General features: G+C 26.7%; 1 protein-coding gene across 3 annotated transcripts in view; it reads right to left on the bottom strand.

The window, feature by feature from the left end:
- Positions 1-6,264: 6,264 nt before the first annotated feature.
- LOC135931453 (uncharacterized) overlaps positions 6,265-18,414 on the bottom strand; it is a 30,497-nt gene continuing 18,347 nt past the window's right edge. For all 3 annotated transcript variants that reach the window (XM_065468578.1, XM_065468577.1, XM_065468576.1), the window contains 3 exons: positions 9,776-9,870; positions 7,218-7,792; positions 6,265-7,001 (listed from right to left, as the gene is read on the bottom strand). In XM_065468578.1, the coding sequence (XP_065324650.1) occupies positions 6,620-7,001; positions 7,218-7,792; positions 9,776-9,870 (1,052 nt within the window). In that variant the 3' untranslated portion in view covers positions 6,265-6,619. The remainder of the gene's footprint in view (positions 7,002-7,217; positions 7,793-9,775; positions 9,871-18,414) is intronic.

The following is an 18,414-nucleotide window of genomic DNA, read 5'->3' on the forward strand; positions in this document are numbered from 1 at the left end:
TATGATGGGAAAATATTTTCTCACAGCTTTTAATAATGGTAGAAGAAAATATTGTAAACTTGAATTTTTAAGATAACCTATATGACCCTTTTAACCACTTATAAATAATAATACCTTAATATAATATGTTTAACAAAATTTGTTTTGAATCCTTTATTCATAAGTTCTTAAATGCCAAAAAGGCCTCAATATATTCATATCATAGGAAAATATATTCTCAAAATCTTTTGCCCCTATCATAGGAAACTTTTAATAATGGTAGAAAATATTGTAAACTTGAATTTTTAAGATAACCTATATGACCTTTTTAACCACATATAAATAATATACTTAATCATATATAATAAAATTTGTTTTAAACCCTTTATCATTTTTTTTGTTTATACAGGTTTTACATTCAGTCTGTACATTGTTTTTTTTTAACTTATATTTAAAAAAAATTTCCATCTAAAATTTTAAAAATATGATTTGATTCAGGGGAAGTTATATTCATCCAACTCTGTTACATAATATGTTTTTATTTTATAAAGAGAAAGCACAGTGAATTCAAAAATGAGATTGCCACACACTTAAATGAAGTCTCTACACAAACAAATAAGTCTCTACAAAATCAAAGTGTCCCTGGTTGCAGATCCAGATAAACCAAATTCAATTTTAGTAATCTTTACATGCCATCAAAAAACAGCAGACAAAATTATAATGGAGTTTTTTATTGACACCTTTCAACCACTTTCACTGGTTGATGATCCTTCATTCCAGAAAATGATTAAAAAATTTTCTCCAACGACAAAATTTATATGTCGTCAAACTCTGGGCAACAAAATATCTACTGCCTTTACAGATATGACAACAAATCTTATAAGAGATTTGTCTGAAGTCTCCTATGTATGCACCACTGCTGATTGTTGAAGTGGTCATCGAAGATATATTATATTTGTGTGAATATTATAATATTTTATTTTAGGGCTTTTATTGGAGTTACTGTCCATTGGCTGGACCCATTAACCCTCAAGAAAAGATCAGCAGCTTTGGCACTGAGGCGTATAATTGGAAAGCAAACATATGATGTTTTGGCTAAGGAAATTATGGATATCCACAAGACTTATAAAATTCATAATAAGGTGGTGAAGATGGTGACCGATAATGGAACCAACTTTGTAAAGGCATTCAAGAAATATTTATATTTAACAAAAAAATTTATTTAAAATTTTATTTTTATTTTATCAAGAGTGTTTGGAGAAATGAAGAAGATAGTGAGGATATGGAATTAATAATATTGGATGACATATTATCTGTTGATGACTCAAATAATCCTACTATCAGCCTACCAAAACATCAACGTTGTTGTTGCCATAATCTGAACCTTATTGCAACCAAAGACGTTGAGAAATCAGAAAAGGATATTAATTATAAGCGAATATCAAGAACAACATTTGCTAAATGATTTGCCTTAATTAACAAACAAAATATTTCCCCCAAAATGGTTAATATTCTATTGCAGAAATTGCGAAAATATCTAATAGCTCCCAATAAGACCAGATGGAACTCCTATTTTCAGTCAATGAAATTAATGGACAAGATGCTCTCTAAAAAGTTTTCAGAAGTAGAAAGTTTGTGATCAAATTTCACAATGTTTAGGCAAAGAAGAATGTTTCTTTGTCAAAGAATATACTTCAGTAGAACCCTTGGCTACATCATTAAAGATCTTGGAACGGGAGGATAACATGGAGCAGAGTTATCTAACTCCAATTCTAACTATACTTATAGAAAAATTAAAGAAATTTAGCTGCCTGCAATATTGTAAGCCCCTTGTAGAGTGTGTTCTTAGAGGTATTGATAAAAGGTAATAAATTTTTATCCAATTTTTTAAATTTTTATCCAATTTTTTAAATTTTTATCCAATTTTTTCATAAATTTATTAAAAAATTGGCATGATCTATTTAGTAAAATATTTTTAGCAGGTCTGGTCTACTAAGACTCTGATATCTGGTAAAATTTTAATGGGCCATAGGCATTAAGAATTATTAAATTTAATCAATATTATACAGATGATTGGTCAGGCCTGACTATAAAATTTGAAAGGGCTAACTTTTGCAGATACCTGATTTATATGAATGAACACTTATTTAATAATAAATTAATTATCATTTTAATATAGATTTCTTTCACTAGATGACAGTAATATATTGGCATTAATTATTCACCCAAAGTATAAGCTCAATTGGCCTTTTATTAATCTGCCACAAAATTTATTGCTAAAAGAAAGGTTAATTGCCCATTTAGAAAATATATAGGGTCAACCACATGCAGATCCTTCAAATGTATGCATGGATGAAATTGATACTTTTTTTGGGAAAAACTCGTCGCAAAATGCTTTTTCCATTAATAATTTTTTTTATTCTAATGATGATTTTGTGAATATTTTTAATAATTATGTTAATTTTAAAAAAACATTTATTGAATATAACACACCTTTACCATCAAGCGCTCTTTAGAAAATTTTTTATTATTAAAGGCTAATTTTAATTATAAATAAATATATTCTAATTGTTATATTTATATTATATAATTCAATTACAATAAATTTATACCATATTTAATTAACTTTTATATTAGTTAATTTCGCATCGATCAGAAATTTAAATTAGAAAAGGATCGATCCTATTTTTTTCAAAAGATCGTAATCGAGATTCTATCTTTTTAAAAGGATCGATTAACAAGCTTGATACTAATCAGATGACATTTTAACAATTCCCCTTAATTCGCTTTATTTAAATGTTTAAAAGTGTGCGCACAATACATTATAATGATACCTTTCGTAGACAGGTTATAATTCTTAATATTGACTGCAGAGGCTTGAATAAGCAAAATTGTATTTGCTAGAGGCTTAAATAAATAAAATTGTATTTGCCAATTTTTAGAAAAATTAATAAAAACGAAGTTTATAATGTTTCACTAAAATAAGATTTTAAGAATGCTCTAAGAATTTTTGATCAAATGTTTTCTAAAATTTTAAATCATTTTTGTAAAACTTTGTGATCACATGTAATAATATCGTTTTTCTCTTTTTTAACATATTTTTTAGAGTATTTGATCGTATACCAGGTTAAGTACCCCTCCGGTCAATTGATTGAATTTGACCGGTTAATTGACGACTTACCAACCCTGCCCTAAGATATAAATATACGCCCAATAGTTATTTGATTGTGGGGCATTTCCTAGTTTTGAATTCTAACTTTTTTTAATACTATCTTGAATTGTTGAAACTCGTTTTGTTTTTTTGAATTTCTCACCAATTTTCTCTTCCGCTGGAAAATTTGAAGTGATAGAACTGTATTGTATGGGTTGAATCAGGCAAATATTTTTTATTTTAATCATATTTATTTACAGATTTTATGAACATTATATCTCAATATTGATAGTAATTATAACTTACACCAAAGAAATTAAACTTAAAATCAGCCATCACCCACCCTTAAAGTAATTAAATTATACTGTAGTTCACGGGTATAGGCTCTTTTTTTGCCCCACTCTATTTTAATAAGCCTATAGAGGTTTTGTGCCTACAAGTACGTGCGGCTTGCCCACAAACGTTTAGAGGGCTCCTCATATTTTTACTTTTATTACAAATTAAATTATTCCAATTAGATGGAAATGAGGAAAATCTAGCGTATCTCTGTTGAACCTTCAACGCTAGAGGACAGAGGCGCTATATATCACGTATCACATAATACTATCTTACTTATTTTAGAATGATAATTTAATTAGTAGGTTTTATGTTAATAATAAAAAAAATTTGTTGTAAATTTTTTTTAGATTGTCAAAAAATTTTAATAAAATTTTTTAGATATAAGTTAATTTTTGGGAACACAATTATGAAATTGTATTTTATTTTTATAGTGTTTTGATCAGGGTTGTTCATTTGACTGGTCATATACGTTTCGGTCAATTGACCGATATTTGACAGGTCAAATTAAAATGTTTTTTTAAATATTAACTTTATTACAATGACATATATAAGTCATTGCTTAATTATGAATATAATAATAAAATGAATCTATGATATTAATTTTTTAAATTCATAGTCATTCTATAACTAACGTTTAGCTCTCTGTAGCAGTCTTGTTCTGATTAATATTCAATATTATCACTTTTTTAATCAATTTTTCTGATGTCGAGATTTTTCGATTTTCATAAGAATATTAACCCAAATCGACTTATCTTTCTAAAGAATAAGTAAAACTAGGAATCGTTAGTCTCTTAATGGGCATGGTGGCACAGTTTAATCTATTAACTTGAGGTCGGAATTTATTGTTTCTTATGGAAATTACCGTTTTCCATATAATTTGCTATTAAACATGCTGCTTTTGCTTAGGAAATTAATTATATCACTTAAAATATTTTGATCATCACCACCTTGTAAAATGGCTAATTCTTGAATTATATCATATACTTCATAGAATTCACTACTAGTGATATGCTCCACTTGATATTAGGGACCCAAAAAATATGCAACATTGTGATCACATGTATTTATATCGTTTCTTTCTAGAATTTTTTAATTGGCTGAATTTTACCGGTCACTTGCCAACCCTGAATAAAGTTGAATACCATTGAAGTAAAGTGCTTCCTTGTTTTGAAAATCGCAATAATAACTTGCTAATTTTAAATTAAATATAATATTAATTATAAATATGAAAATTAATTTTTAAAATGTGGAAAAATCGAAATTAGACTAGGAAATTTGGTTTATGTTCTTTCGTTTTTAATCTATCAAAATATAAAGATCAAATTATTATTTATTTAAACGGGTAACGAGTAATGGTAACGCTTTCCTTTTTTATACGTAACGAGTAACGGTCGCGTTTCTTTTTTGTAGTAACGTTTACAGCACTAATAGAGCAATTAAAATTGAAATACTCGTCATGTAATTTTTAATTTTTAGAATATAAGATAACAATTTTTTAAAAAGGAATCTAATATTATTAAACATGATTATTTCTTTGCTATTATTATTCGTCCTCTATGCATAAAAATATGATTGAGCAAAATATCACAATAAAATAATATAAGTTGGTGCAGAGGTCTGTGGATCTGGTCTATCAGATCGACCCATTTGGTTGGGTTAGTTCTGGTTCATTTTTTCAACCAAAAACCAAGGTCGTGGTAATGTAAAACAAACTAATTAACCACACTACTAGCTACAGATAATATATCAGAGGCCTGCAGTGGGTAAATGGCAATATAACCTTAAATTTTTTTTAAAATCTGGCCGGGCTGTGCAAATGGTACCTCTGCAAATCTCTCATGTTTAGCTTCCCTATCTTTTAAAATAAACAGATTTTTTTAAACATTACATATAAATTTCCTTTTTAAATTTTTTATTATAATAAAATATACTCATTCAATAATTATATAAGCACTCATAATATAACTAAAGACAATGAAAATAGGTCAATTCTTTAAAAATATCGCTCAGATCTGATATTTTTTTAAACGCGAAATATCGATCCTTTTAGATACTTAAGCCACACCGCACCCTGTTTTGTTTTACATGATAGCAGAATCCTAAAAAAATTTCTATTTAAACTCAAACGAACCTCTAAAAAGGTGTGTAAACAGGTTTGAATATTTTTATATCCCAACTTTTTAACGATAATTAAATCAGCTTTGACTGTTAAGCACCACTAACTATTTTTGTTAGGTCCCTCGGCATAATTAAAAATATATATATGTCCTTACATATTCTAAAACGGTTCTAACCTGTTTTTAAAGGTTCAAACCAACCGATATTATTTTTTAGCGAACAGAACCTGTATCGTAATTTTTATATGAACCTAAGCCGATATTCGTTAGGGTTCAGATTCCAGGTAACAGTAATTTTATTTGAGGAGAATAAATAAAGCCTATTATTCACAATATATTAATTGATTTTAAAATTACATTTTTAATAACAAATTTACCCAGAGTTTTAAATAAAACGCTATTTTATTAAATTAAATAATTTTTATGAATTTAAATAATTTTTTATACAAATATAAAAGATAACATTCATGGTGGTAATATGTCGAATAAATTACAAGGTCATATATTCAATTCAGATAATACACGTATTAAATTTTAGGTATTATATAAAAAAAACAATGCTAAGAAACAATAAAAATTAATAAATAAATATACATGATTTAATTTTATCTTTAAATGGGTCTAAATATTAAAATTAAATATTATATTGTACAATTTGTTTAAAACGTAATTGGAGGCTATTTTAAATCAACAAGATATTTAGAAAAATATATTAATTTCTTATATTTTTTTTATAAATGCCATTCTTAAGCTTTTCGTAGTTTAAATTTTAGTTATTTCAATTAAAAAAATTCGTAATACTGGTCAAAATAGAAGTTTTGCTATATTTTTAACCATATGGTTCCTTCTGTAGGTGTTTATCTAAGGATTATGACTAGAGAAAAAGAAAAGATATTTTTACTCTTCAAAAATATCATTATAATATAATTATCAATTATGTCAAAAAGGTGTCTTCACAATTAATGCTGGTTGTGGTCAATATCCTATCAAAAACAACCGTTTAAAAATTAACCCTAATAAAATTTATTGTTAATCAAGTGTCAATCGATTGAGAACTAAGTGGAGATAAAGTGTAGGATCTTTGTGAATCATGATCGGAGGAAATGTCGTCCTTCATTCTGTTTTTAGGCGGGCGAAGTGGATGGGTCAACCTTTTACGTCTTTTGGAGGGTATATCGGATCGAGTCTCATGGTTGTGATAAGTTGCTTGTTCATTATCGCAGATAGCGGCATTTTTAAGAACGTTAATGATACGGAGCAAGCACTGGCCAAATTCTTTGGTTACGACCCGTTCCAACGAGTGGTATTTCATGGAAGGAGACTCTGAGAGGGCCTCATGGGCTTGGGCTAACATGCACGTGCCTATTGCCTCTATTATCTCATCCGTTATTATGCGGGATGGGAAGAAAAGGGTACTGTTTTTGTTAAAATACAATTATGTAAAGTTGCAGTATTATCATCTTTAATAAAACTACATTTTAAATATGTTAAATTAAATACAATTTTAATATTAATTTGAGACAAAAGGTTGATAAAAAAGTTAGATATTAAGGTATCAAATTGTCTATTTAAGTGAACTAATTATAATTTTAAAAATAAATATATCTTATAAATATAAATCAAAATAATACCTTTTTTCATATTCATTTGTAAAAAGTGGATATGAATTTAATTGCTTGAAGTCAGCATTATTTTTATCACTTAAGCTAATATTTTTAACATCGTTATTGTAGGTCAGTCCAGTGGCAATTTCATTCAATAATAAACTTGTCATATTGAGTTTAGAATCATTTTCGATTACATTATCTAAGCTATTTTTTTTGTAATCGTTTTTAATCTTATTCATGGGCGAAAATAAATTAAATCCTTTGCCAAGATCATCACTGGAGTTGGAGATTATTTTATTATAGGAATCCTGATTTAATAATGATAAATTGCGATGCGAAGTAGTCATTCGGTTATTGGAATATAACCACTTACTGTTATTGTTTCCAATAGTATGGTAAGAGTTTGAAGTATTACTATTCAAATTATTATCATATGATTGATCCATCTGATAGTTAGAACCACCAACAATATTAGAATTATGAAAATGAGTTTTATTGTTGATCAGGTAATGTGGTAACATTATAGATCTACGTTCAGTGCTATCTTCAAAATTTTTACAGCCAACGCATTTGCACATGCTTGAACAAGTTATTTTAGCCTGATTATACATAATAAACATTTATATATTAATTATATATTTAATACAAAACATTCAAATTAATTGGAGCTTATGCATAATCGTGTTTATGATAAATATTTTTTTTAAATTATCTTATATCCCATCATAATTTGTAGGTATCTCAATCCAACATATTTATAAAAAAATAGTATTAATTATGTTTCTTAATACTAAACAAAATTTAGAGTCAATATGGATTATTTTTTAAGAGTAGAAAATAGCAGAAAAACACAAGAATTTAGTTATTTTGTAAAGTATAAGATTTGCAAAGACAGGATATTTTGACAAAAATTTAAAGGATGACATATCTATATTAGCTTAGCATAATTCATAATTCTTTTATAAAACAAAAAAATAGATAATAGTAGAGAATAAAAATATGATGATATTGTAAAGTATTTTAAGAGTTAAAGACAGGATATTTTGACAAAGATTTTTTTATTTAAATCAAGTTATAATGTTAAAAATATTTTGTATATAAGAAAGAAAATCCCCTAGAAAAAGGTATTAATTTAATAAAACATACGTTTATTTTAATATAAAACCTGTTTTTTTGTGAAATTTATAATTACATCATTATTAAAGCTATATTGGATTGATTAAAAAATACTTTAACATATATAATTCAATATTTCCCCATTTTATTCTAAAATACATTATAATTGAAAAATAATTTTATAAATCTAGAATTAAAAGTGAAATTTATATAAACTAGAAATTAAAATTCATATAAACTGTCTAAAAGAATTTTCTTGTATCAAAATATTAATATTTATATAAATAAGGGCAAATTTAAACAATTATAAAGATTATTTATTTAAATTTAAACAATAATATTAAAAAATTTAATTCCAGATTAACAAGATCATTTTTTAATAAAATTACGCAATTAAATATGCAAAATAATAGTAAATTCTATCTTAACATTTCTATTATTGGTCAAGTCATATATACTATATATTAGAGATCTGCAAAGCCTGGCTAGATGCTTAGCCTTGAAATTTTTTTATTTGGGCCAGGCATTTGATGACTGGAATTTTATTTAAAAAATTTACCCGCCCATTAATCTATAAATTTTCTTTAACCCTCATGCACGTCTAAAATAGTTTAAAGCTGGTCCGGCTCTTTATTTATTTATTTTAAATTAAACATATATAATCTGCAATATTATGAAATAAAACTGTTATTTTTAATAAATTGAAGTCTGTTCCACTCACTTTGCCTGAAAAATATTAAAATCCACCCGCCCATTACTTAAATTTTTTTTAACCAGCCCAATGTTGAAAATTTTTAGAAAACCCGTCCGTTTGAAGTATTGGCGGGCGGAATAAAACCCTTTTAAATGCAGACCTCTAATTCTAGCATAGTGTTTTTAATTTAACAACTATCCAATATTATAAATAATTATTTATTTAGGTTCTTAACACATATTTCAGTTTCGGCCTTGTATTATAAAAAAAATTAAACCAGGTCAGACGGGATGAGCAGCCTTAATTTGAAACTGAGAAAGGCTAAAATTTGGCTGGACCTGGGAAAGGGTAAATTTTTACTGGGTCAGGCTAGAGATTTATTTCATTTGAAGACCTCAAAAGTTGGGTAATGGCTAAATGTCAGATAATTCGATTCAATATCCAGGCGCCTGAAGGAAGAAATTTATTAACATTTAGGCGTTTTAATTTATATTAGTTTCTTTCACATTTGAGCTGTTAACTTTTTGAGAAAAAACCTTAAGCCAAAGTGATAGAAAACTTTGTTTAGCCGGCTAGCTAAAAATATAGTAATTATCCAACTATACTGATATTCAGTCTCAGAACCTAGCTATAGGGTAGAATAGGTTTTACTTTCTATAATAATATAATTACCTTTATTGTAAATAAAATTTCAATAAATCAAAAGGAATGACAATTTTTTTTAAGGATTAAAAATGAATGATTGTGAATTAAAAAAATATGTAATGCATACTTCATAGCATTCACAATAATTTTTAAGACATCCAGATCTTCTACAATTACAACCTTTACAATGTTTCCTTTCAATATCGCCATCCCTGCTTTTCCCTAATTAGAAATGAAAACAAATATAATATAATTAGAATTAAGAATAATATGGGTACTTAATTATTGAAAGTGCTCAATCCTGGTAACTTGAGCGAAATTTTAGTCCCTTATCCATAATTTGGAACATGGAATTCAGGTTCTAATTCCAAAATTTGATAATATGCAATTAAAACAATTTGAATAAATTTAATCACTAAATTAACCCTCTAAAAATGAATCTATCACATAACATTTTGCTCTATATATAAAATTAATTCCACTATTGTTAAAGCAGTTTCGGATTCTTGAAAATAGGATATGTTACATAATTCTGCTCATATATCATATTTTTGATGTCAGAAATCAAGGTAGGAAAAATGAGGCCTAGGTCGGCCGTCATCTTAATGATTTACAAAAAAATATAATATAAACTACCCAATTACCTTTTATATCAAAATAAAGGACATGCCTTTTTTAAAAAAAAAAATTAAGGGGTAATTCCATACCAAATCGATAACTTTTCGGCCCGACCTTTTTAATTTCGATAAAATTTTGTATGCTGAGAGAATATCATTTGAAAGCATCGAATCCAAAATTTTAGCTTCCTATTACTCATAGTTCCAGAGATATCAATGGTCAAAAGTGCCAAAAATGACCTTTTTCGGAAAATACGATTTTTTGAAATTGAGATGAGTTAAAAAATAATGATTTTAAAAATATAAGTTATATGTCATTTTGTAACTCTATTAAAGGCCTTTTATTAAATATTAAAGATTTTTTTGAAATAATATTGTTGCGATTTTTATTTACGTTATAAATTTTAAACATAAAAATTCCAGATGTTTCGCTTTCCAAATTTTTCTGAATTTAATATTTTCTTATTCTCTAACCTTATATCTATTCATAAAAAAAATTTAAACTTGGGACAGCCATGGGTTTTTTAATTATTACGATTTAAAAATCAAAAAATAAATATTTTTTTCAAAAATAGATGGCGCTCCTTTATAAAATAACGTATTTTGTTATAATTATTATTTTTTTAAACTTTTTTTCACTTTTAAAAATAAATAATAAGATTTTCCATCATTACTATCAGGAAAAAATATATAGATCGTTTGATAGGCTTACTTATTATTAGAGATTTGCAAAGTTAGGCCCGGTCAGGACGGGCCTAATTCTATTTAAAATAATCGGGTTCGGGCCGGGCTAATATTTTGAAAAAAATTTGGGCTGGGTCGGGTCGGATTTTGGAAACATTTTTAAATATATATAAATTAATCAATTTTATATTTAATTTTTTATGTAAAATAAAAATATTTGATTTTATTTATTGAAACTAAACGACATATAACATATGTCTTTTATTTTGAGTAATTATAAAAATTAATTCCTATATTTAAATAAATTCGGGCCGGGCCGGCGAAACTTTTTTTTAAAAAATTTCGGGCCGGGCCGGGCTTGAAAAATTAGGCTCGATGCAGATCACTACTTATTATTGCTATATTGATAACTTGTAGAAATTAGTTTTTATAATAAATGATTAAATTACCTAAAAAGATAGTTAAGATTCCGATATCTCATACAAGAAAATATAATAATTAATTGTTGAAAGATAAAAGCTAGTTTTCATGTACCTGCCCTAATATTAATTAATTTTTATTTTACAAATAATTTGATATTAATTATTTTTCTTCCTAAAATTATTTATAATGTATAAATATAAATGCGTAAATCCTTTTAAAGAATTAAACACTTTAATTATAAAAAGAACCTGCGCAAAGTCATGACGTGGATGACACAATATTACATTGAGGCGGAACATTATATTTGTGATAAATGCCGAAAAGGTCGAAAATATAAATTCTGATAGTGATTATGTAAATAACAGCATCAACATCAATAGATAAAATCAATATAACTTTAAATGAAATAGGAATATCTCCTATTAAGAAAAAAAAACTAACCGAAAAAAATTATCCAAAAAAAAGCAGCAAAAATAACAAAAGCGATTACATATAATAATTAACAATCCAGATTCGGATACGAAAGATAATAATGATATACTCAATAACATGAAATTACAATATCCCAATTTATCTAAAATAAAAAATATCAATTGCTGACCATTCTGCCTCCTAATTGGAGCGTAAATAAAATAAAAACGACATTCAACGCTACATATCATATGACACATAATTCCAAAATCATTTTAGAAGAAAAGGGGAGTCTTTCAACTCCAAATCGAAAGCCTGCAAAATATCTCAATCAAAAAACAGTTGATATTGTTTAAAAAAAATTTTCGCATTGATAAAGTTAGTAGATATTACCAGGAAAAAAAGATTGAATATCTATCATTGAAAAGGGGGAACGAGTGAACGCTCAAAAAAGGTTAGTTCTTAATAATTTGAAAGAATTATATAATCATTTTAAGGCGAGTAATTCAAACTTAACAATTGGATTTTCGAAATTTGCTAGCTTAAGACCAAAAAATTGTTATTAGCAGGGGCTAGCGGAACACATAGTGTATGCGTTTGTAGCATACATCAGAATTTTAAACTTATGATTTTAAGCTGTGAATTAGCAACATTGCCTAAAAATGTTGAGGATACATTAACAACTTATAGAGATGTTATAGGCAGAATGATTTGCAATCCCCCGTTACCCACCTGTTATTTTGGTGACTGCAACGAATGTCAATATATCCACGTGAAGATATTTGATTGAGGATCTGATAATCGATGAGATTAGAGGATATGTAACATGTGCATATGAAAACGATTGGTGGTTAGGATTTGTACAAGAAGTGAATGTAATTAGAGATAAAGTAAAAAATAATTTTCTTCACCCTAAAGGACCAGCAAATTCTTTTGTTTATCCAGCTGCACAAAATATCCTTTTCATACCAAAAAATAATATTTTAACAATAGTTAGCCCATCAATGGCTACTGGGCGTACATATAATTTATCGCAAAACGAAACTTTCATGGCGTCAAAAAAACTAAATTTAATGAAAAACCGAAAATAGGTAATATCTTTCATTAATTTTAATTTATCTATTATATCTTTAAAATTTATAAAATAATTTTTCGAAAATTAAAATTTTTTACAAAAAATGATTATAATCGCAGCTAAATAATCTCATTTCATGATATTAATGCTGGAAAATCTTATTATTTATGTTTAAAAGTGAAAAAAAGTTTTAAAAAATAATAATTATAACAAAACACGTTATTTTATAAAGGAGCGCCATCTATTTTTGAAAAAATATTTATTTTTTGATTTTTTAAATCGTAATAACTAAAAAACCCATGACTGTCCCAAGTTTAAATTTTTTTTATGAATAGATATAAGGTTAGAGAATAAGAAAATATTAAATTCAAAAAAATTTGGAAAACGAAACACCTGGAATTTTTGTGTTTAAAATTTATAATGTAAATAAAAACCGCAACAATGTTATTTCAAAAAAATCCTTAATATTTAATAAAAGGCCTTTTACAAAATGTCATATAACTTATATTTTTAAAATCATTATTTTTTAACTCATCTCAATTTCAAAAAATCGTATTTTTCGAAAAAAGTCATTTTTGGCACTTTTGACCATTGATATCTCTGGAACTATGAGTACTAGGAAGCTAAAATTTTGGATTCGATGCTTTCAAATGATATTCTCTCAGCATACAAAATATTATCGAAATTAAAAAGGTCGGGCCGAAAAGTTATCGATTTGGTATGGAATTACCCGGGGTTATATAAGAAGTATTACTATTACTTTTAAAAAATTAAACATCGCTAAGACAATTCAATGTGGAAAAAAATAGAGCGGCGGCCTAATGACTTAGGAAAAAGCGACAAAAGCTATTCAAATGAAGATTATTATTTATACTAAATAAATAGAAAAATTGGCCCATGAGATCTCAACATCGCCTGTCCCCTATCCTTAAGAGTTGATTTTAGAATTAAAACCCTCCAAAACTGTTTTTTATTAAACTTATTAGTAACCGAAGTCAATTGTAAAATATCTGAGAATCGAAATCGGTCTTAAGTAAAGTGCAATAAATTTAGTTTATTCTCAAAGACTCCTATTAGAGTGTTAATAAATTTTAAACAATTTCATTTATCCCATTTATTTATAATTTTTAACTTATTCTTAAAGATTATTAATTAGAGGAAAATGAAAGTGAACAAAGTAAAAATATTAAATTTGGATATTGTTAATTTAAAGAATTCTCAAAATCTAAATAAAAATTGTTAAACAAAGATGTAGGGCAGCTTTTGTAAACTTATCAAAATCATTTTATAATTTATATAGGCTGATCATTTATTTTTTGCATAGACCCTTGGGCCGAGCCGTATTTTAATTTTTTTTATATATACCCGGGCCGGGCTATATATTTTAAAACCAAATATTTGAAATTGCCATTATTAGCTATAAAAATCAAAAATAAATATAATATATTTTTAAAAAATCTGGGCAGGGGATGAAAATATAAAACCCGAACCGGGTCGAAAAATTTTTTAAAAAAAATAATCCGGGCCGGGCCGTGCAAATAGTACCTCTGCAGGTCTTTGATTTTTTGTTCAGATTAATTTTTATACCATATATTAAAAGGGCATATTATAGATAAAATTAAATTTATATATCTGTTTTTTATGAAATCATTACTGTTATATTTTATATAAGGTTATTTAACGTTATTTGAATATTATATTTGTCATAAAATAATATAACGTATTTATATTTAATATTATATAAAAAGTCAATTTAATTGAATACTTATAGAAGTTAAATTTAATCATAATAAAATAGTATATATAGATAAGAATTTAAAATAAAGACACCAGTTTGTTTTGACCAACTAATCGAGACATAAAATTAGCGTCGAAATAAAAAAAAAGTCTTCGGTCAAGTTAAATACTATTTTTTGTTTTTTTAAAAAAAATATATATCTTTTTAGAAATTATGGGTGATATTTCAAAAATTACATCAAATCAATTCCAAAAAGAAGAATGTTCTCTTGATAATTATGTGATTATATAAAATATATATCGAATGTAAAGAATATTCCTCAAACTGACGCAACTTTGAAAATATTATTCATAGCATATTGAGGATATATAAAATAACTGATATAAAAAAATTACTATTTCCAAGAAAAATTGATGATGTGGTATGGGCATATTTATACAAAATTGCAAAACAATTTATTAATAACGAAAGAACTGTTTTGGCATCAAGAATTAATTCCGTATTGAATTATTTAAAATATATAAAAGAACTAGCCCGAAGATGCGAATTTAAAGATAATATAAAACTAAAGTGATCAATTAATCGCTGGACTAAATATGTCGCAACTAGATAAAGAACTACGATTAAGATACACAGATACTAGAGACGAAGACCAACCGTTAAGCTTAAACAAGGTTATAGCTTCCGTTATTAGTGACAAAAACAAATGATGCAGCACTATTTGGATTTCTATGGACTGAATTTGATCTATATCAACAAAGGTAAAAGATATGATCAGCAAAAAATATAATATTAATGATAATGGAAACGTGAATATTGAAAAACTATATAAAGAATTTGCTACTATTTGATAATAAATTTGGATTAATAAAAAATGTAGAACCGGTAAAGCTACAATTAGAAGAAAATACAAAACCAATAGCTCTACCAGCAAGAAGAGTACCATTGCCTTTAAAAGTAGAAATTGAACTGAAACGTTTGGAAGAGAATAACATAATAAAGAAAATAGATCTATCAATGTAACCTGGAGTACTCCAATGGTATTGGTACATAAAACTCGAGGTGAACTACGATTATGTTAAAGTAACATAGACTGAAATAGTTGGGGCCACAATCGTAGGCTGTTCAACATTGTGAAGGGGAAGGGATCGACTGGATTGAATGGCCCGGGATTTTCGGTGAACGGGACTGGGGGACCCGATTTGACGGTTGGTCACCGTACAAAACTGGAGTTTATGTAGAAAAATAAGAGATTTGTTGAATCGAGAATTTTCAGCCGTAATCCAACAACAACATTATGTATAAATTCAATTCGCAGAAAAAAAAACAAAATACAAAATAAAATCATAATTAATGATCCCGATTACATATTTTACTCTTCTTATTTACTAAAAATTAGTTGACAAAAAAGAAATCCATCGAAGTATTTTTTATAAAGATTTTATATCCTTAAAACTGGCTAGGACCAGTTTCAAGTGAATAAAATACAATAACATGGTTTTATAATCTGCAATATCATATTTAAAAAAGTAAAGAATGATGATGGACAAAGGGGACAAAATATGACAAACCACGGGGGAGGTTTTGAAAGAAGTATTATTATAAAAGATTTTTAGGTTAGAAAATTTCATAACATTGTAAAGTGGTATATTAAAAAAAAGTATATATATAACACGAAACTCCAATGGGGTTTCGTCAAAACACAACAAAGACTATCACATTCTACCAACGTTTGAATAATTAATCGCAAAGATCGCTAATGGAAATAAATATACAACATTAGATCTAAAAGATGCATATCTGCAAATGAGTATTGACGAAGATTCGTAAGAATTATTAACAATGGTACATTAAATGGATAATACCGCTATGATTACCTTTTGGTATAGCTACAGCAACAATAATATTTCAGCGATATATGGACGATTTACTCGCTGATTGTAAAGATAGAGCAATTTATTTAGATGATGTTATAATCACAAGAAAAAATGATACACAAAATGCGGGATTAAAAGTCAAAACAAGCAAAATAAATTTTATGAAAGACATATTTAGTGCACAATATATCAAAATGGAATATACCCAGAAGAAAAAAATCACGGAAATATAGCCGAATTACATAATAACACATGAGACATTATTTGAAAGAGCAAGATATAGGTTCAGAACAAAATACTATACAGTTTTATAAATCAGACCTAGATTAATATTAAAAACAGATACATCTAACCAAGGATTTGGAGCTGTATTCCTGCAAAAATATAACGAATTTCCAATAGCGTACACCTCAAGAACCTTACAAGACGCTTGAATTATTCTACAATAAACAAAGAAGAAAGAAATAATAAATGGCGTAGAAAAATTTCATAACTATTTATATGGGCGTAAGTTTATAATGCGAACGGACCACAAGCCTCTAATAAAGATATATGGCAATAACAGAGACTTAAGTTTATTAACAAACCAAAGATTATTACTTTGGGCTATGAATTATCTGTATATGATTACGATATTATGTACAAGAATGACGCTAATAAAACAGTTGCTTTATCCCGAAACCCTATAGAGAAATATAGAATAACAAGCAAAAATAAAATCTTACTTATGACACATTAATTCTATCTAGAAAAAACTTAGAGAAGAAACCGCAAAAGATCCAATCTTAAGAAGTGTAAAAATATTAATAAATGGTACAAATATACAAAATCAAGCACCAGAATTATAAGCTTTTAGAACAAGAATAGATAAAATAGAAAATGATGATGGTGTTGTTTTGGAATGGCAGACTAATCATTCCGTACTCACTTCAAAAAAGAGTTTTACATATATTGCATGGACATTATATATGGCGGGAACAATTAGATAAAGATGAAGAAAAACTAGTTAACAGCTGTATAAAATGTCAAAAACAACGCAGATATATACCAGGTGTACCACTGGACGGATTTTATTGGCTTGTAGGAATCGATGCGTAATCAAAAGGTTAAGAGAAAAATATCTGCTAGATTACCAAATTAAGTTTTAAGATTTTTAAATTCTTTTTAACGGAAATTTTGATAACATGAATGGAAAAAATCAATTCCTAAAATTAATCCTGTTTGGAAATAAAGAGGTTTCTAGTAACATTTCCCTTAAATTTAACTTCCATTTCCATCTCCTTTAAAAATTTGTAGGCAATATTATACATTTTTTTATAAAAAATTATTTAATATTTCAAAAAATTTTAAATAGAAAAAAAGAAATTAATTTTATAATAAAATAAAAAACCAAATCGCCTATCTGGCACCTAATTAAGGAGTGCGGGATTTTTTAAATTTTTTTTGCATCTAATTCATTGTTTTATTTATTTTATTTTTTCAACTCCGCTTTGAAATTATTTTTATTTTATTTATTTAAATCTTTATAAATCATATGAGTTAAATTTTATAATTACAATGAAAAAATAAATAAATAAAAAAATTTTTTGTAGGAAGGAGTTTATGCTACGAGCAACCTCTTTATTTCAAAATATAATTTTAGGAATTATTTTTTCTATTCATGTTATTAAAATTTCCGTTTACGTAGAAATAGCTTCACTCAAAAAGTGGCGCTTGAATTGTTGCATATTCAATAGGTCTTTTAATTATCTATCGATTTATCTGTAATAAATAACTATATATTTAACTGAGTTCAATAAGAAATAACTTAAGATACATGTGCCTCGTGCTCAAAGCAGATTTAGTCTAATTTTAGAGCCAAGCGCCAGGTCTGGGTATTACACAACCAACCAATTAACAATACTAATATAAGTAATCGAGTTTCATAAAATTTAAGATAAC

Source organism: Gordionus sp. m RMFG-2023, chromosome 1 (assembly GCF_954871325.1).
Source record: "Gordionus sp. m RMFG-2023 chromosome 1, tfGorSpeb1-WG-v2, whole genome shotgun sequence".
Classification (NCBI taxonomy): Eukaryota; Metazoa; Nematomorpha; class Gordioida; order Chordodea; family Parachordodidae; genus Gordionus; species Gordionus sp. m RMFG-2023.